At 44.4% G+C, this 24,016-nt stretch overlaps 1 protein-coding gene across 3 annotated transcripts in view; it reads right to left on the bottom strand.

The window, feature by feature from the left end:
• The window catches only part of l2hgdh (L-2-hydroxyglutarate dehydrogenase), a 47,291-nt gene that overhangs the window by 19,984 nt on the left and 3,291 nt on the right, over positions 1 to 24,016 (bottom strand). The window contains exons 2-4 of one of the 3 annotated variants that reach the window (XM_086003144.1): positions 9,693 to 9,808; positions 5,769 to 5,920; positions 2,053 to 2,184 (exon numbers count right to left, since the gene is read on the bottom strand). In XM_086003144.1, coding sequence (XP_085859270.1) covers positions 2,053 to 2,184; positions 5,769 to 5,920; positions 9,693 to 9,808 — 400 coding nt within the window. Of the gene's footprint in view, positions 1 to 2,052; positions 2,185 to 3,961; positions 4,109 to 5,768; positions 5,921 to 9,692; positions 9,809 to 24,016 lie in introns of those variants that run through there. The other 2 variants (XM_086003145.1, XM_086003146.1) reach the window with 2 other exon arrangements.

Genomic DNA, 24,016 nt, shown 5'->3' on the forward strand with positions numbered 1-24,016 from the left:
GTCTCGATGGGAATATTGAGGAGAAAGCCAAAACATGTTCCCCATGTCAAAGGGTCCGGAATGTTCCACAGCTGGCAACCCTACACCCCTGGGATTGGCCTGCAGAAGTGTGGCAGCGAGTACATGTGGACTTCACCGGTCCTTTCGAAGAGAAGATGTTTATGGTGGTTGTAGACACTCGTAGCAAGTGGCCGGAGGTCGCTGTGATGAGGTCTACCACGGCAGAGAAAACAATTGAGAAACTTGGTGAGATGTTCAGCCGTTGTGGCTCACCGGAACAACTCGTAAGTGACAACGGTCCACAATTTGTATCACAGGAGTTTGCAACCTTCCTGCATGTGAATGGTGTCCAACACATCAGGTCTGCGCCCCATCATCCCTCCACAAACGGCCAGGCAGAAAGGTTCGTGCAAACTTTGAAGCACGCCTTGAAGGCATCGCAAGGTCAGGGCTCAATCCACCAACGTCTGAACAGCTTCCTGTTGTCCTACAGGAACGAGCCGCATGCCACAACCAAAACTTCCCCCGCTTCGCTCATGATGAAGAGGCAGTTGCGGACAAGTTTTGACTTACTCAAGCCTCCAAGGGCAGAGCAGGTTGTCCATCGTCAACAACAAACTCAAGTTGAAAAGAGAGAGAAAAGAGCCAAGGAGAGATGGTTTCATCCGGGAGAGCACGTCCTAGCTCGAAACTACAACACTGGACCGAAATGGGTTCCTGCTACGGTGATCGCGCAGACGGGCCCTGTGTCTTACACGGTTGAGACTGCCGAGGACGTCGTCTGGAGAAGACACACAGAAAAACTGTTGCTAGAAGCAGAGACATCCACAGAGGCTCCAACAGCTGGTTGGCCTGAACTGTTTCCGGATGATACCGCAAACCAGCATCCTTTGCCACAGTGCTCTTCTCCAACACAGGAAGTCAAAGAGACTGTTCCACCTGTGCAAACTCCTGACTTTCAACTGACACAGGCACCTTCTCCATCCAGGCCTGTGTCAATGCCTACTGCTGTGGAAGCCAGTGATGACCACCGGTATCCTGTCAGAGAGCGGCGGCCTCCAAGACGCTTGGATCTGTAGGCTTAGTGACTTACCCACAAGACTGGGGCAGAATAAATCCCAGGGTAAAGTCAGGGGTTGAGGCAGTCTACCTCTACCCTAGGTTCGTTGAGTGCATTGAAAGTAATTTACCTGTTGAGGAATAATGTGGACCTTCCATTTAAGAGGGGAGGAATATGTTATGTATTGTGTTCTCCTCCCACCTGTGGTGGCGCTGTCACAGGAGATAAATGGTTGGGTGTTCTCTCGGTTAAGTTTAGCTCTCTTTGTTCGGAACTTTCCAGAACTTCCTTTCCTTCCAATAAAGCACTTCATGTTTGAATCTCTGAGTTCTGAGTCCTAAATTGTGTCTAGGTAGAAAGGTACCGACACAACAGATTATACCATCCTAAAGCATATTGCATTTACCTATGGTTTATATCTTGATATTAAAATAAAATTTAAGCCCCAAAAAGGAACCCTTTCCTAAATGGTGTTTTTCACTATATTGCATTAAAATACTTTAAGGGAGCTTCTACAAAATAAGCTTCTACAAAATGCTCTAAATATTAATGTTTCTTTAATGGCTCAGTTGGAAAAGGCGAGTAGCGGAGTCAGACAAACAAAAGTGTCCCACATTCGATTGCCAGTTTGTGCTGAGCTAGCTAATCTCAGTCATGGCTACAGTTGGGGCACTATAGTTGCCACTGCACCCTAGCGTAGGGAACACAAACAAAAAAATCAGTCAGGGTTTTCACTCCTAATGATTAACCAGTGATCTTGCTGAAAAGCATGCATTTTGATGTTGGGGGAAAGGATAAATTGGTGGCATTATGTTTAAGCCCAAAGATTTTTTTTAAAGCCTCCCACCATCACCATCTAGCCACATATGAAAAATGGCCACTTGGGTGAAGGGACAGAGGATGCCATTATTTTGTACACTGGCATGAGCCTGTGCGTTCAGGGAAGCAGAAATTTGGAAGAAGAGAAAATTAAAACATTTAGAAAACTTTACCCTACAATAGGGCTCTCGCTCTTGGATTTCTTTTGCATCAATAAGTCTTAGTTCTCGGACATTGTTCTGCAGTCCACGTTCATACAAAGCCTTTAGTCTTGAGATTTCTTCTTGCTCAACAGCAACAATAAGCTTTAATAAAAATGAGATTTACAAATCAACTACAGTATCTGGAACAAAAATAAAACCTACAAGTTAAACTACCAACTGATTGAAAAATTCAGTGATTGAAGTATTGAATTTATAAGATTAATTTTCTGTATTTAATGGAACACAACACAAGATCATCCACAATAGTTCATTTTGCATTTTCTGTATAAAAATCTCGAGTAGATTTCTATTAGACTTTCCCTCTTAACCGTCTGGGAGTCTATTGCGGGTGTTGATCACTCTTTGGATGAGAACAATTTTCTATCGGTCCTAACTCTCCTTTTACTAATTTAAACCTAACTGTAACTCTGTTCTAAATCACAGTTTAATTTAAAGTAAGATTTTCCAGATTTACTGTTTCCACATCATTTACAATCTCGTATACCTTTAAGCTTAAAAGCCTAAATTTCTGCAGTATTTCCTCACACCTGAAACCTCAGACTGGGGAATCAGTTCTTCTCTGCTTGAATATCTGCCTGTGTCTTGGTGACAAAGTACTCAAGGTGTGGTCTGGCCAGAGCACTGTTCAGTTTGATTAGGACTTCCTCTGACTTGTATTCTACTGTTTTGGCTGCATAGTTCAATATTCGATGTGCTTTGTTAATTGCTACTCTGCATTGGTTGGATGTTTTGACCGTCAAGTGTATTGAGACTCCTAGATCTTTTTCAACTTCCTTAGCTATTTCTTACATCATTCAGAGTACATGTCTTGCCCATTTTTCCTTTCAATGTGTAGTCCTTTACATTTGTCTGTGTTAAACTTCATCTGCCATTGCTCGGTCCACTTACATATTTTGCACAGCTCATTCTGTAATTTCAGAACTTCTAGTTTAGTGTCATCTGAAAACCTGACCAATTTGTATTAGGTTTTGAGTCCAAATCATTGATGTAAATTAGAAACAGTAGTGGTCCCAGGTGATTCTTGGGCACCCCAATCAGTACTCCACCCCACCCCCCATCCCAATCTAACTCCTTGAACAAATGCATATTTTCTACCTTCAGCCAATTTCTTAAACCATACACAAGATTTACCCTCAATCACCACAGCGTTGATCTTAACCAATAGCCTTTCCTGTGGAACTTTGCCAAATGGCTTCTAGAAGTTTAGGTACAACACATTCAGATGTGACTTCCTCAAAGTCAAGGAGGTTGAACAGGCAACTTTAACATGGAATGGAGTCCTCAATCTACACATTTATCTACTGTATATTTAATTTGGTACATGGTGCACACATTGCATTAAAACTCCTATGCCATCCTGGTCGTATAGAAATTCCCATCATAAAAATGTCCAAATTTGTTTGCAATGCCCGTTACACTTGTAGTTGGCATGGTGATAGGTGTTTCCAATGTTAATGGTGTTACAGTTTGCCTGTCACATAATGAATCATGCCTGCTGTCACAGAGTAACTGTTAGTTTATAGTGAGAGTATATGATAAAAAAAACCCCAGCTTAGTCTGCAAGCAACTGCAGGCTCTGGTCACCGGGTGTCCCTGTAGAACATTCCATCTAAAACTCGATCTGACAGCCATATTGGTTTTTGTCTGTGCAAGGTAAGGCAACAGACAAATTGACAATTATTTAACATTTTCATGTTCTCTTTTTATAGACATCTTTATTTTTCTACCCTTCCATATGTTCTTTCCCCAAATATTCTTTTCATCTCCTCAGCCCACTCTAGGGTTGCTTGATGTCCAATACATTTTCGCCTCCTTGGCCTGCACTCTGTCTCCATATACTTTTTTCTGGGTCTCGCACCTGTCCGTCACCACTGGTAGTGCTCCATGCCTGTTCCCTTCCTCCCCTGCAAGAGAATATTTTTTCTGCACACCGATGAACAGGCCAATGACAGGCTCCTCATCTGAGGCCCATTCTCAGGCTGCTGGTCGTTAGCAATGCTGTTCTCTAGAGCCAGATACAAACAGAAATTAGGGAGAGAGATGAAGGGTCCGAGGCCAGAGTTACAGATTGGAGGGCGTGAGAGAAAGAGATTGATTGCTGGACACAGAGATTCAAGAAACAGAGAGGGGCTTAGGTGGACAGAGAGGGAGTATGGGGAACAGGCAAAAAAAAGACATTGAGTGACAGAGATGGATAGAGACATAAACAAGAGGAGATAGTTGCAAAAACAGAAACAAATTGTGGTGAAAGCAAGCAAAAACACACATCTTTCAGGAAGAAAGAGAACTTGCAAAGCCATTTAGGTGAGCAATGCCACAGAGAATCTACTAGTATCTTACTAAAAATCTTGATAATATGGACACGCTTCCTGTCCACAAACTTTACTTCCTGATGTCACATTTTTATTTCAAATCACAACATTAAAATTTTCTATTTAAAAATAGTTGCCAAACTCTCTCTGCTGATGAATCAATGAAACCACTCAATATGTTTATTTACAAATGCCTATGCCAATTTTCTTACTGACTGAAATTTATATTCTCCAAAATAAGCTTTTAGACAAGATTAAAAATCACAATAATATGATTAAATGTGACTACTGAACTGTCTTTTGCATCTTTTAACACCTTTGGTAAAGTTTTTACTTTAAGGCCTCAGCCTCTCTCAAAAGGCTGGGCTATGAGTGGACATTTTTCCTCAACAGTTGTCCAGAGCTTTCAATCACATCTGTGCATTTTGAGCACGTGTAGTTTGCAGAATTTCCCAGCATGCAGTATGTGCATCAACAGGAGTTGAAAGGTAGAAGGGAAAGCTCTCTCATCCTGTGAGGATTAAAGTTACTTTGCTTTTTTGAAAACACTTAGAAAGAAACCACTGATTGAATTTTCAAAACTTTATTTCAGGCAAGTGATAAATTTATATAAATACATCACAGTTGTGTCTTTGTCATGAACTCCTGCCAAAAAAACAGAAGCAGCACAGGCTAACAGTAATAGATGTTATTGAGAGTTCTTTGATGATGGTTAAATAAAAAAAGATTGTTTCTAGATAATGGACTTTAAGTTAATCATCTCTTTTGCTTGTATATGTTCAGTTCAAAAATCTTTCCTGAAACATTTTTGAGGTTTAATTAATGTTTTTAACACACAAAAAATTTGGAAACTGCATAAGTGATCAACTTTGAGCATTTTGAGATAATTTTGTTTGTTTATGGAAATTCGTGTTTATTAAAGATTATAAAGCTAGCAAACTTACAAATTACATGCTCCTGGTGCACACTGAGAATGTATATCAGGAAACTGCAGCTCCAGTCTTTGATTTTCTGTGTCACTGTACAAACTATACAGCCATAATATTGTTGATGGATATATATTATATATATCCCCACACAGACACATGAAAAAAATTAGGAATATTTTGAAGGAAATAAATATGCTGGGTTCCATAGCTAAAAATGTGTTCTAATTCAGTAATTGTGTGGATCGATAGTAAGTGGAGCTGTATCTTGATTTTCCCAGGTAAAATTTTGGCAACCCATTTTCAAATCATAGTTAACTATATCTGATAAAATATTATAAGTAATTTGCAGGTGCTTTCATATAGTCATTGCAAGCAATAGAAAAAGAAATGTGATCAACATTCATACAGCAAGAGGAATACTCACTTTGCCGCATCTTTTGTAAGGGATACCTTTCTTCTCACAATAAGCATAGCTTAGTTCAGCACCCCGCACACACAGTTTGGCCTTCAAAGACCCTGGTGTATAGTAAATTCCACTGTGAATAACCCCACTATTGTGTCCACTCTGATGGAAAGCTGAATAAGATGACATAATTATTGTGGCAGAAAGCAAAAGGTTAAATTTATTATAAACTAGTTACTGTAGTATTTATGAAAATATAAGTGAATTCTATTGAAAAAAAACCTCAATATTAGAAGGGTAACAACATTGGCCCTGCTCTTTGCATTGATGCATTAAAACTAGTGGACAGTGGCATAGTGCACTCATACTCAAAATCACTGCTGTAGAGTATAGGATCAGCTTCCCACCTGGAGTGATCTTGACCACTTCATTATGCAGGGTAATGGCATCAAATGATAAAAAGGGACAAAAAGAAAAAACATCTACAGTACTTAGAAGATGCTAGATCTTCTCCCCGTACTGAAATTTAAATAAATGGATAATATAGCTTCTGGCTAGTACTGTAACTTGAGAGTTATTGCCCTAGTCTGCTCAATTTTTAGACTGAGATCTTAAAATGCCTTACACAATTTATTTACAACCAAACAATTCCTCATCAAACTTTTGTAATGACTTAAAATGCTAATTGTTTTTAACATTACCACTGCCGATGGACCCCCAAGTTAAAACAAACATGTTCCTTTCACTTTTGCCACTTTTTAAAAAAGTACTCGTAAAAGATATATTAAATACATTTGCCAGTGATTCCTCATCCTTGATGACTTCAACCTACACAAATTTCCTTTGCTCCTCTACTCTGACTTATTTGCTCTTTTGTCCTCACTGAACCTTATGCTGCCTATTAACTCTCCCACCCTTACTGATAACTGCCATATGCAAGACCCCACTACCTCCTAGGTCTCAACTACTGACAAGGCCATTTCCAACCATTTCCTTGTTTCATCAACATTTGGCTATCTGCTTAAAAACACTTCGCTATTGTGCTCCACCTCTGGAAAAATAACTCTCCAATTGTACTTCTCTAGCGCTCCACTCATGATTCGAATAGGCAGAGGTGGACAGTGAGTTGGTTTGTGATGATATGCTCCCAAATTTGAGGAAGAGGAGGTTGGAGGTGTGATGGTACTTTGCAAAGATGAAGTGGTTGAGAGTTGGCTTTTTAAGGAATGAGGAGATTACGATTTTTTTTTGGGTGGGTGGGGGGAAAGAGGAGACCAGTTGCTGCCTTTATTAACCTACTCAATTTACTTCCACTTTTGATACCTTCATCACCACCAGATCCCTCACGATCTCCCACCCCCACCACTCTCCTGTACAACACCAAAATGTGTCTCAAGTCTGAGGGCCACAGGCTTGAATGCACATGGTGTACAAGAAGCCTAGTTGGCTATTGCCAAATCTGGCTCAGTGGCTGGAAACAGTATTGCTTCTCCTCACTCCAGCCAAATCCCCTCAAAGATCATCCTGAGGGCAAAGAAAATTCCAAATTTCTCTTTTCCACTACTGACCGTCTCCTTCAAGCTCCCTTCTCTGCCCTCTCCAACCTTACATTTGATGCAAGTTGTGAGAATACTATGGATTCTCCAAAATTCATTGAGGCTACCTGCTGAGTTGCATCAGCCTCCTCCAGCTTCTTTCCCCTCCCTGACCATATTTAACTCACCCCTTAACCCAGCTCCAACCTCACAACACAGTATAGCTTCTCCCCTATCTCCACCCCAGCCCTCACCAGATTAATTTCTTCCACGAGACCCACGACCTGCTTCCTTGCTCCCTTACTGACTCGGCTTCTAACCATTCAGCTACCCTTCCTTTTCTCAATACATGCCAATATCAGCTGTTCCCTCTCCTCAGGCATTATCTCCTCCTTTCAAAACTGCTGTAATCACCTCATTCTTTAAAAAGCCTATTTTCAACCCCTTCCTCGTTTTAAACTAGCATTCCATCGCCAACTTCTTCTTTCTCTCTAAGGTTAAGGAACAGGTCATCGCCAACCAACTCTATGTCTAATTCTGCCTGTTCAAAATCAGTTTAATCAGGCTTCTATCCCATCCACAATGCTGACTCGGTCAAATTCACCAATGACATTTTGTATGACTGACTGCAGCATTTTCCCTTCTTGTCCTCCTCTGTGGTTTTCGACATGGTCACCTATGCATCCTGCTCCACCACCTCCCCTCTATTGCTGCATCTCTATTTTACTGTCCTTATATGGTTCTATTCCTACCTGTTCCAACACAGCCATCTTATCTGCTGAAATGGCTTTTCATCCCATGCCCACAGTCACCTCCAGTGTGCCTCCTCCCCCGTTCCTTATTTATTGCAACATTATCCATAAGCATTGGGTCATTTTTATATGTATGCCAACAATACCCAGCTTCATTTCTCCACCATCCTCAGTTATACAACTCTTAGTGAGCAGGAGCTTTTGCAACTCAACAATGGCAAGACTGAAACAATCCTGGTCAGCCCCACCAGCAATTATACATCTTAGCCTGTATTCCATCTCTTTTCCTAATCAAGCCCAACAGTGGGCAAACTTAGAATCTGATTCAAACCGTTATCCAATCACCGAGACCATTTACTTCCACCTTCAAAATATTGCTCGTTTCACCCCACTGTCGCCGAATCCCTCATTCAAACTCATCATCTCTGGACTCAATTTTCCCAACCCCCTCCTTGCCAGTTTCCATGTCTCCATCCTACATAAACTCCAGAACTCCACCACCTGTGTGTTATCCTTCAAAGCTAAACTCACTTATCACCCTGTCCTAGTAACACAACTTCAAAATCCCTGTATTTATTTACAAGTTCCTCCCTGAATTAGCTCTATCCACTTCTACAATCTCTTCCAAATCTTAATCACTGCTTACATTAGTGTTGTCCAATACGTTAGCCACACGCCACATATGGCTAATTGGGAATCCGGATGTGGATAATTGCAATTCTGATTAGTAAATAGAAAATATGAGTAATAGACACCGTCATTGAGCATGTGACCTGAATACTCATTCAAATGGCGTATGCATGTGTACTTTAATCTTTTTATGCGTAAAATAAGATAAAAACCAGAGTGTGCAAGTACATTTTGATCAACAGCAACTGCAATTTATTTAGCACCTTTAATGTAGCAAACGTCCCAAGGTGTTTCACAAGAGGGTTATCAATCAAAATTTGACACCGAGCCACAGGAGGAGATATCAGGACAGATGACCAAAAGATTGGTCAAAGAGGTAGGTTTTAAGGAGCATGTTAAAGGAGGAGAGAGGTGTAGAGAAGCAGAGAGGTTTAAGGAGGGATTTCCAGAGCTCAGGGCCTTGGCAGCTGAAGGCACAGCCACCTATGGTGGAGCGATTAAAATCGGGAATGCGCAAGATCATTGAGTGCTTTACTTCCTTGGTTACCGAATGGCAATAGTTGTTTAAGTAAATATACACGTGAAGTACATTTATCTGTATTGTGTAAGGCATTTTCTACTAAAATGAGTGCATGTAGCTAAAGGTGTCGCTGTAGCCACACCTGTGGCTAGTCAGCAATTTCCATTGGACAACACTGGTTTACACCTTCTGATTGTCCAACTCTACTCTACTGTATATTTCCCTTTTCCTTCCGCTCTACTATCAGTGACAAAGGCTTTACCATCTACTCCCCCTCTCCCAAACTGTGCTGTTATAAATTCAACAGAACAGGTTCAGAACAGTAGATTAACTCACCACCTATACTTAAGGATTGGCTATATTAAAAATATTACTGGGGAGAATTTTCTGATGATACAAATATTTCAAACTAGTTTAAAGCAGAAAATTGATGGCATGGGGCATGTTCAGAAGTTTGCATTTTCGTTTAGTTCAGCATTTTCAACGTAGTTTTATTCCCAGAATGTACCCAGTTCTTTTTCCTTTTCCAGTAGAATGTAGGTCAACTTAGGATGTCGCTGTATTAGTTCTCTAGCAGATGCCAGTCCGACAATTCCTCCTCCAACAATGGCCACATCATAAGAACTAGAAAAGGGAAGTGCAATCAAAATCAAACATTCAAATTGTTCAAAATTCAAACTTGTAAAAAACTCAAGCCCCTATATGTAACATGCTCCCACAACACAGACTTTGTTTGATGCAAATGTTGCAGTAATACTTTTCACTAAACATGCAAAATTATCGAGATAACTGAAAATGTACTCAAAACACCTTTGCTGAACCCTAACTTTGCTATTGGTGAGTTCTGGTAAATGATTCCCAACTTTTCAAATATGGAAGTAATTTATCTCCATTATTGAGGGTTCACTGATGCCAAACATTTTTACTTAAGTTAAACCTTCAACGCATAACCTAATAGCAAGGGAGGCGGTTTGTGCATTTACACTAACAATGCCTGGTGCACTAACACGGACATAATCGATAGATCCTGTTCGGCTGATTTGGAATTCCTCATGGTAAGGTGCAGACCCTTCTACCTGCCTCGGGAATTCACGGCTGTTATCATCACTGCGGTCTACATCCCACCACACGCTAATGCCAAACTAGCACTGAAGGACCTCTACAGGGCCATCAGCGAACAACAAACTGCGCACCCAGACGGAGCTTTTATCGTCGCGGGGGACTTCAATCACATAAACCTAAAAACTGTACTACCGAAATTCCACCAGAATGTTTCCTGTCCCACAAGAGGGGAGAACACACTGGATCAAGTCTACACGAGCATTGTAGATGCTTATAAGGCCATTCCCTGCCCCCACCTTGGGAAGTCTGACCACCTCTCCCTGTTTCTAGCCCCGGCATACAAACCGCTCATCAAAAGAGTGAGAACAGTGAGATCAGTGAAAGTGTGGCCAGAGGGGGCAGTCTCGGAGCTTCAGGATTGCTTCGAACGCACTGATTGGGGCACGTTTGCCCATAATGACATCGAGGAATACGCATCCACAGTGCTATTCTACATTAACAGTTGCGTTGAGGTCGTCACGACCCATAAAAATATCAGGACATACCCCAACCAGAAACCCTGGATGAACGGAGAGGTCCGCTCGCTGTTGAAAGCACGCAACGCAGCATTTAAATCTGGCGACACGGCGGCTTACAGTGCAGCTAGGACCAACCTAAAAAAGGATATCAGGACTGCCAAAAGGAAACAGACACTGCGGATAGAGGATCATTTCCACAACAACTCGGACCCCCGGCGCATGTGGCAAGGCATCCAGTCCACTGACTACAAGAGCAAAAACACCAGCCCCCGGTTAGTGATGCCTCCCTTCCGGAGGAGCTTAACAACTTCTACGCTCGCTTCGACAGGGAGCCGGCTACCAAAGCCTTGCCACCCCCGGAAGACCAGGTGCTCACTCTGTCGACCTCCGACATAAGGGGTGTTCTACGTGGAGTGAACACACGAAAGGCTGCTGGACCGGATAGCATCCCTGGACGGGTACTCAAGGAATGTGCTGATCAGCTGGCTGATGTCTTCACCGCCATCTTCAATCTGTCATTGGCCCAGGCAGTAGTCCCTACATGCTTCAAGACCGCTACCATTATTCCTGTGCCAAAGCAAACGGCTGTGACGTGCCTGAACGACTATCGACCTGTCGCACTCACACCCATCATAATGAAGTGTTTCGAGAGACTGGTCCTGGCTCACATCAAAGCCAGTGTTCCCGCCTCTCTTGACCAACACCAGTTTGCCTATCGTGCAAACAGATCAACGGAGGATGCAATCACAACTGCTCTACACTCTGCACTGAATCACTTAGATGGTAAAGAGACCTACATCAGAATGCTGTTCATAGACTACAGCTCAGCATTCAACACTATCGTCCCCAACAAGCTGGCCACGAAACTCCACACTCTTGGCCTGAACACTTCCCTCTGCAACTGGACCCTGGACTTCCTAACAAACAGACCCCAGTCTGTCAAATTAGGTAACCACACCTCCCCCCCACCCCCCAACCCTGAACACGGGGGCCCCACAAGGATGTGGGCTGAGCCCCCTCCTCTACTCCCTCTTCACCCACGACTGTGTGGCTGTTCATGGTTCCAACACCATCATCAAGTTTGCGGATGATACCACGGTAGTAGGCCAGATCACCAACAACGATGAGTCAGCCTACAGGGAGGAGGTCCAGCATCTCGTGAAGTGGTGCGCTGATAACAACCTGGCCCTTAACATCAAGAAAACCAAAGAAATCATTGTGGACTTCAGGAAGTCTAAAGGCGGAAGTCACACCCACATCCACATGGCTGTGGTGGAAAGGGTGGACAGCTTTAAGTTCCTCGGAGTCCACATCACGGAAGACCTCTCCTGGTCCCTCAATACCTCCTCTCTGGTGAAGAAGGCCCAGCAGCGCCTATATTTCCTAAGGAGGCTGAAGGGATGTAACCTGTCACCCCTGATCCTCTCTAACTTTTACCGCTGCACAATAGAGAGCATCCTGACGAACTGTATCACAGTATGGTATGGCAGCTGTAGCTACTATGACCGGAAAGCCCTGCAGCGGGTAGTCAAAACTGCCCAACGCATTACCGGCACCCGGCTACCGACCATAGAGCACATATACCAGAAACGCTGTTTACGGAGGTCACGGACCATCATCAAAGACCCTACCCACCCCAGCCACAGTCTGTTCGCCCTCCTGCCATCTGGGAGACGCTACAGATGCATTCGCACCTGAACGACCAGATTTAGGAACAGCTTCTTTCCCAGGGCTGTCATCCTACTGAACTCCACAAATAAACTCTAAAGCCTGCACATCTGCCAATGCACTTTATTATGGTTATGTTTATGTTAATGTATTACAAGCCAAATGAATGTTGAATGTTTAAACGTCTTAATCTAAATGTACACTCTCGGGAGCCGCAAGCCTACATTTCGTTGTACTGCACTTGTGCACTAACAATGACAATAAAGTTGATTATGATTAAGATTATTATGAATTTCTAAAAGTTTTGTTTCTTTTTACTTTCATCAGAGGGTACTAACACAATACTGTACATATGTATCTAGAACAGTGCTATCAAATACATTAACCACGAGCTACATGTAGCCAACCACCAGCCCCACCCCCTCCCCGCCTCATCCTGAACCCGCATCTTTCTCTAGTTTCTCTTCCATCTCCCCTCATGCCCTCTCCAAGCTCATCTTGTCCACCTTCCCTTCCTGGCTCCCAAACTAGCTGACATTGTAAATGGTTCCCTCTCCTCGGGTACTGTCCTCCTCCTTTTCAAAACTGCCATCATCACCCCCTCCTCGACCCCCCTGTCCTTGTAAACTACTGTCCCTGCAAACTACTGTCCCATTTCCAACCTTCCTTTCCTCTCCAACATCGCCTCCAAAATCCGTGACCATCTTTCCCACAATTCCACATTTGAATCCCTCCAATCAGGTTTCCGCCCATCACAGCCCTGAAATGGCCATAATCAAAGTCACAAATTACATCTTAAGAACATAAAAAATAACAGCAGGAGTAGGCCATACGTCCCCTCGAGCCTGCTCCGCCATTCAATAAGATCATGGCTGATCATTGACCTCAACTCCACTTTCCCGCCCAATCTCCATATCCCTTGATTCCCCCAGAGTCCAAAAATCTATCTCAGCCTTGAATATACGCAAAGACTCAGCATTCACAGCCCTCTGGGGCAGAGAATACCAAATATTCACAACCCTCTGGGTGAAGAAATTCCTTCTCATCTTAGTTTTAAATGGCTTACCCCTTATCCTGAGACTATGCTCCCTAGTTCTAGACACTCCAGCCAGGGGAAACAACCTCAGCATATACGCTGTCAATCCCCTTCAGAATCTTGTATGTTTCAACGAGATCGCCTCTCATTCTTCTAAACGCCAGAGAGTATAGGCCCATTCTACACAATCTCTCATCATAGGACAGCCCTCTCATCCCAGGAATCAATCTAGTGAACCTTCGTTACACCGCCTCCAAGGCAAGTATATCCTTCCTTAGATAAGGAGACCAAAACTGTGCATGGTACTCCAGGTGTGATTTGTGACCTGGTGTACTACCCCTCCTCATTTTTCTCTGCAACCTTTGACACAGTTGACCACACGATCCTCCTCCAGCGTGTTTCCTCTATTGCCCAGCTCAGTGGGACTGCCCTCGCATGGTTCCACTCTTACCTATCAAATTGTAGCCAGAACATCTCCAGCAATGGCTTCTCTTTCCATTCCTGCACTGTGACCTCTGTAGTCGCCCAAGGATCTATTGTCCCCCTTCCTCATCTACATGCTGCCTCTTGGCAACATCATCCTAAGACATGGGGTCAGTTTCCACACGTACACGGACGACACTTAGCTTTATCTCTCCACCACCGCTATCAACCTTTCCACTGCCTCTGTGTTGTCAGACTGCTTGTCCGACGTTCACTCCTGGATGAGCTACTATTTCCTCCAGTTAAATATTGGGAAGCCATTTTCTTTGGCCCCGGCCACAAACTCTGTACCCTCACCACCAATTGGAGCTCCTCCCTGCCCAATGTCTCAGGTTGAACCAAACTGTTCCATTTGAACCCAAGCTGAGCTTCCAACCCTAAATATCACCTACTTCCACCTCCGTAGCATTGTCTGCCTCCACCCTGTCTCAATCCAACTGCCGCTTAAACCCTCATCCACGCCTGTCATTTCCAGACTCAACTATTCCAATACTTTCCTGGTCGGTCTTCCATCCGTCACCCTCTATAAACTTCAACTCATCCAAAACTCTGCTTCCCATATCCTATCCTGCAACATGTCCTGCTCACCCAGTATCACTGTGCTCGGTGACCTATATTGGCTCCCAGTCCCCAACTGCCTCAGGTTACAATTTCTCATCCTCGTTTAAATTTCTTCAAAGCCTCACCCTATCTCTGTAGCCTTCTCCTGCCCTACAACCCTCCAAGAACTTGGAGTTCCTTCAATTCTGGCCTCTTGAGCACCCCCATTCCCTTCACGCCACCATTGGTGGCTGTGCCTTCAGCCAACATGGCACTGCGCTCTGGAATTCCATCCTTAAACCCCTGTGTAACTCCCTCCTCCTTTAAGACCTTTATTAAAACCCACCTCTTAGTTTGAGCTTTTGGTCACCCCTCCCAATCAATGTTCCCTTTAATTTTGTTTTGGGTGCGCAGCCCCTTAAAGGGGCTGCATGGCCCATTCAAAATACTGCGCATGCACAGTTTTTCCCCATTGTGAAGCTGGCAAGTCGCCTGCGCAGGACTTCCAGAGCGCTGCGTGGCTTAAAGGGAACATTGCTCCCAATATTTCCATCTTTGGCTCAGTGCTGCTGATTGCACTTCTGATTACAGCTTGGGATTTTTTTTTATATGAAGGCGCTGTATAAATGCAAATTGTTGTTGATATTTCCTCCAATAGCTTCTCCTCCTGTATGTGCATGGTCACCTGTGTCATCTTTGAAGGTTTCATCCTTGTCCACCCTCTGATTACTCATTTACATGGTACCCTTCAGTGACATTATCTGTAATCTGATGACACCCAACCTTGCTTCTCCCCCAACATCTTTGACTCCATGATTGCTACTTTGCTACCTGGTTTCAAGTAATGGATCAGAGAAACTTTCTTCACCAGACTGGAGCTATTTTGTGCATTCAAGCAACCTTGTTCAAGATGGCTCCTGGGTGGTCAGCTCCCAAGGGAGCTCCTTACTGTACTCTATCCTTGGCCATCCTCTGCCATCTTTTGCCCTTTCTCCCACTGATCTCCTCTCTTCCACTGTTGAAGTTCCCCAAGCTCTAATAGTGGGTGTATTTTAGCACAATCTACAAGTTAACTGCCAGTTTAAACCACCACTGCCCATCCCCTGCCCAGGCCTGCTCTTTGCTTTCCTCAGTGAGCACTGGATCTTTTTCAAATTTGGCTTCCAAATTCCTGGACTTCTCTGGACATCAACACTATGCTTCTGCACTGGACTACACTAAGACTCAGCTGCTGCTCTGTTGCTTAAATTTTAAAGTAACTTTGATCAGCTTACAGCCGTCCCCCACCGCTGCTGTTACCTGCTGAGCCTGTGACTGGCCCACTGGTTCTATTGTTCTTTCAGCTTCAGCTATAGTCTGGTTCCTGGCTCGAGTTTCATGCTCCTGGGCCAAAGTACATTTCTCCGCCGCTTCTGGATCTTATGGTGACCTCCAACTTAGTCACTGTTTTTTTTCTGCCCCGCAACCGATTCGGCACACCTCCTGGATCTTCATTCCCACAGAACTAGTCACGCCTCTAGCCAAGCTGTTCCAGTACAGCTACAACACTGGCATCTATCCGACAATGTGGAAAATTGCCCAGGTATGTCCTGTCCACAAAAAGCAGGACAAATCCAATCCAGCCAATTACCACCCCATTAATCAACTCTCAATCATCAGCAAAGTGATGGAAGGTGTCATCGACAGTGCTATCAAGGGGCACTTACTCACCAATAACTTGCTCACTGATGCCCAGTTTGGGTTCCGCCAAGACCACTTGGCTCCCGACCTCATTACTGCCTTGGTCCAAACATGGACAAAGGAGCTGAATTCCAGAGGTGAAGTGAGAGTGACTGCCCTTGACATCAAGGCAGCATTTGACCGAGTGTGGCATCAAGGAGCCCTAGTAAAACTGAAGTCAATGGGAATCAGGGAGAAAACTCTCCACTGGCTGGAGTCATACCTAGCACAAAGGAAGATGGTTGTGGTGGTTGAAGGTCAATCATCACAGCCCCAGGACATCGCTGCAGGAGTTCCTCAGGGCAGTGTCCTAGGCCCAACCATCTTCCGTTGCTTCATCAATGACCTTCCCTCCAACATAAGGTCAGAAATGGGGATGTTCGCTTATGACTGCACAGTGTTCAGTGCCATTCGCAACTCCTCAGATAATGAAGCAGTCCATGCCCGCATTCAGCAAGACCTGGACGACGTTCAGGCTTGGGCTGATAAGTGGCAGATGACATTCGCGCCATACAAGTGCCAGGCAATGACTATCTCCAACAAGCGAGAGTCTAACCACCGCCCTTTGACATTCAACGGCATTACCATCGCTGAATCCCCCACCATCAACATCCTGGAGGTCACCATTGACCAGAAACTTAACTGGACCAGCCGCATAAATACTGTGGCAACAAGAGCAGGTCAGAGGCTAGGTTTACTGCGGCGAGTGTCTCATCTCCTGACTCCCCAAAGCTTTTCCACCATCTACAAGGCACAAGTCAGGATTGTGATGGAATACTCTCCACTTGCCTGGATGAGTGCAGCTCCAACAACACTCAAGAAGCTCGACACCATCCAGGACAAAGCCTGCTTGATTGGCACCCCATCCACCACCTTAAACATTCACTCCCTCCACCACCGGCGTACCGTGGCTGCAGTGTGTACCATCTACAAGATGCACTGCAGCAATTCGCCATGGCTGCTTCGGCAGCACCTCCCAAACCCGTGACCTCTACCACCTAGAAGGACATGGGCAGCAGGCGCATGGGAACACCACCACCTCCAAGTTCCCCACCATCCTGACTTGGAAATATATCACTGTTCCTTCATCGTCGCTGGGTCAAAATCCTGGAACTCCCTCCCTAACAGCTCTGTGGGAGTACCTTCACCACACAGACTGCAGCGGTTCAAAAAGGCGGGTCACCACCACCTTCTCAAGGGCAACTAGGGATGGGCAATAAATACTGGCCTTGGCAGCGACGCCCAGATCCCATAAATAATTTTCTTTTTTTTTTTTTAAATCAGTGCATCCTCCGATACTCTACCCTTCAAATAGCTTCTGGACTTCACCTGCCTGCCACACCCGGCTCTGAACTTGGACAACGACGACAACAACTTATATTTATGTAACGCCTTTAACATAGTAAAACGTCCCAAGGAGCTTCAACAGGAGTGTTAGAAGACAAAATATTTGACACCGAGCCACATAAGGAGAAGTTATGGCAGTTGAGCCAAAGCTTGGTCAAAGAGGTAGGTTTTAAGGAGCGTCTTAAAGGAGGAAAGAGGGGTAGCAAGGCGGAGAGGTTTAGGCAGGGAATTCCAGAGCTTAGGGCCTAGGCAACAGAAGGCACGGCCACCAATGGTTGAGTGATTATCAGGAATGCTCAAGAGGGCAGAATTAGAGGAGCGCAGATATCTCGGGAGGGGGGGTTGTGGGGCTGGAGGAGATTAGAGATAGGGAGGGGCGAGGCCATTGAGGGATTTGAAAACAAATCGAGGCATTGCTTAACCGGGAGTCAATGTAGGTCAGTGAGCACAGGGGCGATGGGTGAACAGGACTTGGTGAGAGTTAGGATACGGGTAGCCAAGTTTTGGATGACCTCAGGTTTATGTAGGCTAGAATGTCGGAGGCCAGCCAGGAGTGCGTTGGAATAGTCAAGTCTAGAGGTAACAAAGACATGGATGAGGATTTCAGCAGTGGGTGAGCTGAGGCAAGGGCGGAGACGCGAGATGTTACGGAGGTGGAACTAGGCGGTCTTAGTTATGCTGCGGATATATGGTCAGAAGCTCATTTCAGGGTCAAATATGACACCAAGGTTGCGAACAGTGTGGTTCAGCCTCAGACAGATGTTAGGGAGAGGGATGGAGTCAGTGGCCGGGGAACGGAGTTTGTGGCGGGGACCGAAAACAAAGGCTTCAGTCTTCCCAATATTTAATTGGAGAAACATTTCTGCTCATCCAGAACTGGATGTCAGACAAGCAGTCTGACAATGGAGGGGTTGAGAGAAGTGGTAGTGAGGTAGAGCTGGGTGCCATCAGCATACATGTGGAAACTGACAGTGTTTTCAGATAATGTCGCCAAGGGGCAGCATGTAGATGAGAAATAGGAGGGGGCCAAGTAATAATCCTTGGGGAATACCAGAGGTAACGATGCGGGAGCAGGAAGAGAAGCCATTGCAGGTGATTCTCTGGCTACGATTAGGTAGATAAGAATGGAACGAGGCAAGTGCAGTCCCACCCAGCTGGACGAAGGTGGAGAGGCGTTGGAGGAGGATGGTGTGTTCAACCATGTCACAGGCTGCAGACAAGTCAAGAAGGACAAGGAGGGATAGTTTACCTTTGTCACAGTCACAAAGGATGTAATTTGTAACTTTGATGAGCTTTTTCGGCACAGTGGCACAGGCCAGAGCAACCCAAATATAATCCCATCACCCACTCTAGCCCTATCTAACTATCAATCCAAAAGCCCCGCTCACCCAATAAAAACATAAGAAATAGGAGCAGGAGTAGGCCATTCGGCCCTTCGAGCCTGCTCTGCCATTCAATGAGATCATGGCTGATCTCCTGCCTCAACTCCATTCACCGGCCCTATCGCCATATCCCTTGATGCCCTTACTAGTCAGAAATCTATCGACTTCTGTTTTGAATATACCCAATGACTGAGCCTCCACTGCCCTCTAGGGTAGAGAATTCCAAAGATTCACCACCCTCTGTGTGAAGAAATGTCTTCTTATCTCAGTCCTACATGGCCTACCCTTTATCCTGAGGCTGTGGCCCCTGGTTCTAGACTCCCCAGCCAAGGGAAACATTCTCCCAGCATCCACCCTATCAAGCCCTGTAATAATTTTGTATGCTTCAATGAGATCCCCTCTTATTCTTCTGAATTCAAGAGAATACAGGCCTAGTTTACTCAATCTCTTCTCATACGACAGTCCACCATTCAGGAATCAATCTCCTGAACCTTCGTTGCACTCCCTCTATGGCAAGTATATCCTTCCTTAGGTAAGGAGATAAAAATTGTACATAGTACTCCAGGTGTGGTCTCATCAAGGTCCTATATACTGTAATTCTGTACTCAAATCCTCTTGTAATGAAGGCCAGCATACCATTTGCCTTCCTAATGGCTTGCTGCACCTGCACATTCACTTTCAGTGACTCATGTACAAGGACACCCAGGTCCCTTTGAGCATCTGCATTCCCCAATCTTTCACCATTTAGGAAATACTCTGCCTTTCTGTTTTTTCTACCAAGGTGGATAACTTCACATTTATCCACATTATATTCCATCTACCATGTTCTCACTGAGCCTGTCGAGATCTCCTTGAAGCCTCTTCACAACTGCCACCTAGCTTTGTATCAGCAGCAAATTTGGAAATGTTACATTTAGTCCCCTCATCCAAATCATTGATATAGATTGTGAATAGCTGGAGCCCAAGCACCGATCCTTGCAGTACCCCACTAGTCACAGCCTGCCATCCTGAAAAAGACCCGTTTATCCCTGTCTTTGTTTTCTGTCTATTAACCAATTCTCAATCCATGCTACAGTAGTATATTACCCCCAATTCCATGTGCCCTAACTTTGTTCACCAACCTCTTGTGTGGGACCTTATGGAAGGCCTTCTGAAAATCCAAATACATCACATCTACCGGTTCCCCTTTGTCTACTCCACTAGTTACATCCTCAAAGAACTCCAATAGGTTTGTTAAACAGGATTTCCCTTTCATAAATCCATGCTGACGCTGCCCAATCTTACTATTAGTTTCTAAGTGCCCAGTTATTGCATCCTTTATAATAGATTCCAGCATTTTCCCAACTACTGATGTGAGGCTAACAGGTCTGTAGTTCCCCGTTTTCTCTCTCCCTCCTTTCTTAAATAGCTGGGTTACATAGTTCTGTATCAATCCCAAACTAATCCCACTGCCCTACTCTCCAAGGCAAAATGATGGTTTCCATAAACAAAATGATCCTAAATCTGCACACATACATGATTGGGTCAATTTTCCTCTATATTTGCACCCAGATACATGTAATTGGGGCGTCAAGCAAATACACAGAATAAAAGGGCAAGGAAACTCAGGCGCAAGTGTGTGATGGACATAATTACGCTATGCTCAAATTTCCTTGTTCTTTTATGCCCATCTATCGACTGCTGCCCCGAACGCCCCTCAGCTCATTATAATGGCTCCCCTCCATGTTAAAGAGCTGGACATGTGAATCTCCTGCAACTACATGGTTCAAAACGTGTGTAAAATTAAGCCCAGAAAGTGAGGCGCAGCAGGAAACAATTTTTTTCTGATGTTTTATTGCTATTTTTTGAGCAATTTTAAAGAATCTAACCTCAGAGTCACATTAAAAACTAAAACGATTCCACGATTGCATGATGTTAAATATACTGTGCCTGATGTACACGAAGGATAGTCAGATGGTTTGAAACTTTACTTTCATACTTAAAAATGGAATACATGGTGTGCCTTCCGAGCTCATTTGCTTAGCTCAATTTTATGTTAATGAACTGGAATTTGAGGTGGGTAATAACAGCGAACTAACAGCGTTCGCCGTTATTAACCTTCTGAAACTGACCACAACTTCATGATTTAGTGCATGCGCGTCTAAACGCAGAAATCCTGAAGTTGCGGTCAATCATTCACTGCTCTGACACAGGCTGCGCTGTGGACATCTCCCCACCAACAACCCCCACCCCACCCTACACCTGGCAATCAGTGTAATCAGTGAAACTGACAAAAACGTGGGCTCTTCCGCAGTAAATATCGCGTTAAATATCCCATTAAATATCCCATTAAATGTTAAGCCTTGTTGAAATAAGTGTAACTGGGGTTTTAACAACCTATTGACTGCTAAACCAATGTTATGGCCCTGAAAAACTAAGTGTTATATTTGTGGAGTGTCAAATTTCTCCAATGTGATAAAAATTACAATTTAAAAACACAATTAAAAAAATGTTTGTTAATAATATTTCAGATTCTAACTTATACCCATGTGAGAATCCCAATCTTTATTTCGCTCTCTGACATTTTTAAAAAGTCCGGATAAAAGTAGCTTCTCATTTCCTGGTTTATTGTTTGTGAGAATTCTGCAATGTGATTGGCTGCTTAGACAGCTTGTTGACGTCACAGCAGCATCGCACTAGAAATTCCCACTACAGAGCATTGAAATCAATTGAACATCAAAAAAGGCACACTTCACCACGGAGATCGGGAGATCTGTGGGCAGCTTTCTTCGGGGCCAGTGGCGAACACCTTTGCTTCGCCGCTGACCGCAAATTCCGGGCCACGAATGGTTGTAATTTCAGGTATAAATTCCCAAATGCACCCGACTGAAAATTCCACCCCACGTGGAGCAGAATACCCAGGAACAACAATCAGTAACGATCCTAAGGCCTTTTGGTCCTTCATCAAGAAGTTAAGGAGGGAAGGTACTGGCATCACCGACCTCAGTCAACAATAAGATCATAAGTCTAAATAGCGAGAAAGCAGAAACACTAAACAACGAGTTCGCAAGCAATTTCACCAGCGAAAACACATCAAGAATTCCAACATTGCCAGACTATGATCTACCGAGTGTACAAGGCTTGGTTGTCAGTGAAGCTGGAGTGCTGAAGCAACTAAACATCCTCAACCCCAGCAAAGCACCCGGCCCTGATGGCATTCCGCCATGGGTCCTCAAGATGACAGCACTAGAAGTAGCACCCATTCTGACAAACATTTACCAGTCGTCAATTGACAAGGGATATGTACCTTCCCAGTGAAGAGAGGCCAACATCTGCCCGATCTTCAAGAAGGGAGAGAAGGCTGACCAGAGTATTTACAGAGGAGTGTCACTAACCATTGTACCCTGCAAGATTCTTGAGCACATTGTCCATTCACACGTTATGACCCATCTGGACGATGGCTTTCAGGCCAAACGCTCCACAACGACTCAACTGGTATTGATGATAAACAACATCACTGGTTGCACGGAGAAAGGGGAAACAGTCCACACAGCTTTCCGCGACTTTGCAAAAGCCTTTGTCAAGGTGCCGCATGAGACCTCTCACCAAACTACAAGCATACGGCATTCGAGGGTCTATTTTCACATGGATGTGACACTTCCTTACATCAAGAACACAAACAGTCCTGTGTAATGGCTCCCGTTCAGAGTCAACACCACTCTGCTCAGGAGTTCCCCAGGGAACTGTAACAGGACCACTGGATTTCCTTGTCTACATCAACGACCTGCCAGACAAACTACGTAGCACAGTTAGATTGTTTGCTGATGATTGATGTTCCTTAGGTGTAGATCACGCAAAGAAAGTCTTCGAAGTACTCCAAGACCACCTGAGAAGGCTTGAGGAAAAAAAGACTTGCATTTATATAGCGCCTTTCATAACCACCGGAAGTCCCAAAGCGCTTTACAGCCAATGAAGTACTTTTTGAAGTGTAGTCACTGTTGTAATGTAGGAAACGCGGCAGCCAATTTGGGCACAGCAAGCTCCCACAAACAGCAATGTGATAATGACAAGATAATCTGTTTTTGTTATGTTAATTGAGGGATAAATATTGACCAGGACATCAGGGATAACTCCCCTGCTCATCTTCAAAATAGTGCCATGGGATCTTTTACGTCCACCTGAGAGCAGACGCCCAGGACCTCTGTTCAACGTCTCATCCGAAAAAGGGCACCTCCGACAGTGCAGCACTCTCTCAGTATAGCACTGGAGTGTCAGCCTAGATTTTTGCGCTCAAGTCTCTGGAGTGGGATTTGAACCGACAACCGTGGGATTTTCAGACAGGATAGAGAGGGAGGTAAAAAGGGAGGGGGGTCGCAGTATTGATTAAAGAAACTATTACAGCTGTGAGGAGGGATGATATGTTGGTGGGATCATCAAATGAGGCCATATGGGTCGAATTGAAAAACAAAAAAGGAGCGATCACACTGCTGGGAGTGTACTACAGACCCCCAAACAGTGAGGAGGAGATAGAAGAACAAATATGTAGACAAATTTGAGAAGTGCAAAAACTATAGGGCAGTAATAGTAGGGGATTTCAACTACCCCAATATTAACTGGGATAAAATTAGTGTGAAGGGTATAGAGGGTGCAGAATTCCTAAAATGCATCCAGGAGAACTTTTTTAGCCAGTATGTAGCAAGCCCAACAAGGCAGTTCTGGACTTAGTTTTAAGGAATGAAGCTGGGCAGGTAGAAGGCGCATCAGTGGGGGAGCATTTTGGTGCTAGTGACCATAATTCTGTTAGATTTAAGGTAGTTATGGAAAAGGACAAGGATAGACCAGGAATAAAAATTCTAAATTGGGGAAAAGCAAATTTTGCTAAGCTCAGAGGGGATTTAGCCATAGTGGACTGGAAACAGCTACTTGAAGGTAAATCAGTGTCAGAGCAGTGGGGGGGCATTCAAGGAGGAGATCCGGAGGGTTCAGACCAAATGTGTGCCCTTAAAGAAAAAAGTGGGACTAACAAATCTAGAGCCCCCTGGATGTCTAGGGACATACAGGGTAGGATAAAGGAAAAAAAGGGAGGCATATGACAGAT

This window comes from Somniosus microcephalus, chromosome 12 (assembly GCF_052327205.1).
Source record: "Somniosus microcephalus isolate GS21.2 chromosome 12, FLI_Smic_1.0, whole genome shotgun sequence".
Taxonomy (NCBI): Eukaryota; Metazoa; Chordata; class Chondrichthyes; order Squaliformes; family Somniosidae; genus Somniosus; species Somniosus microcephalus.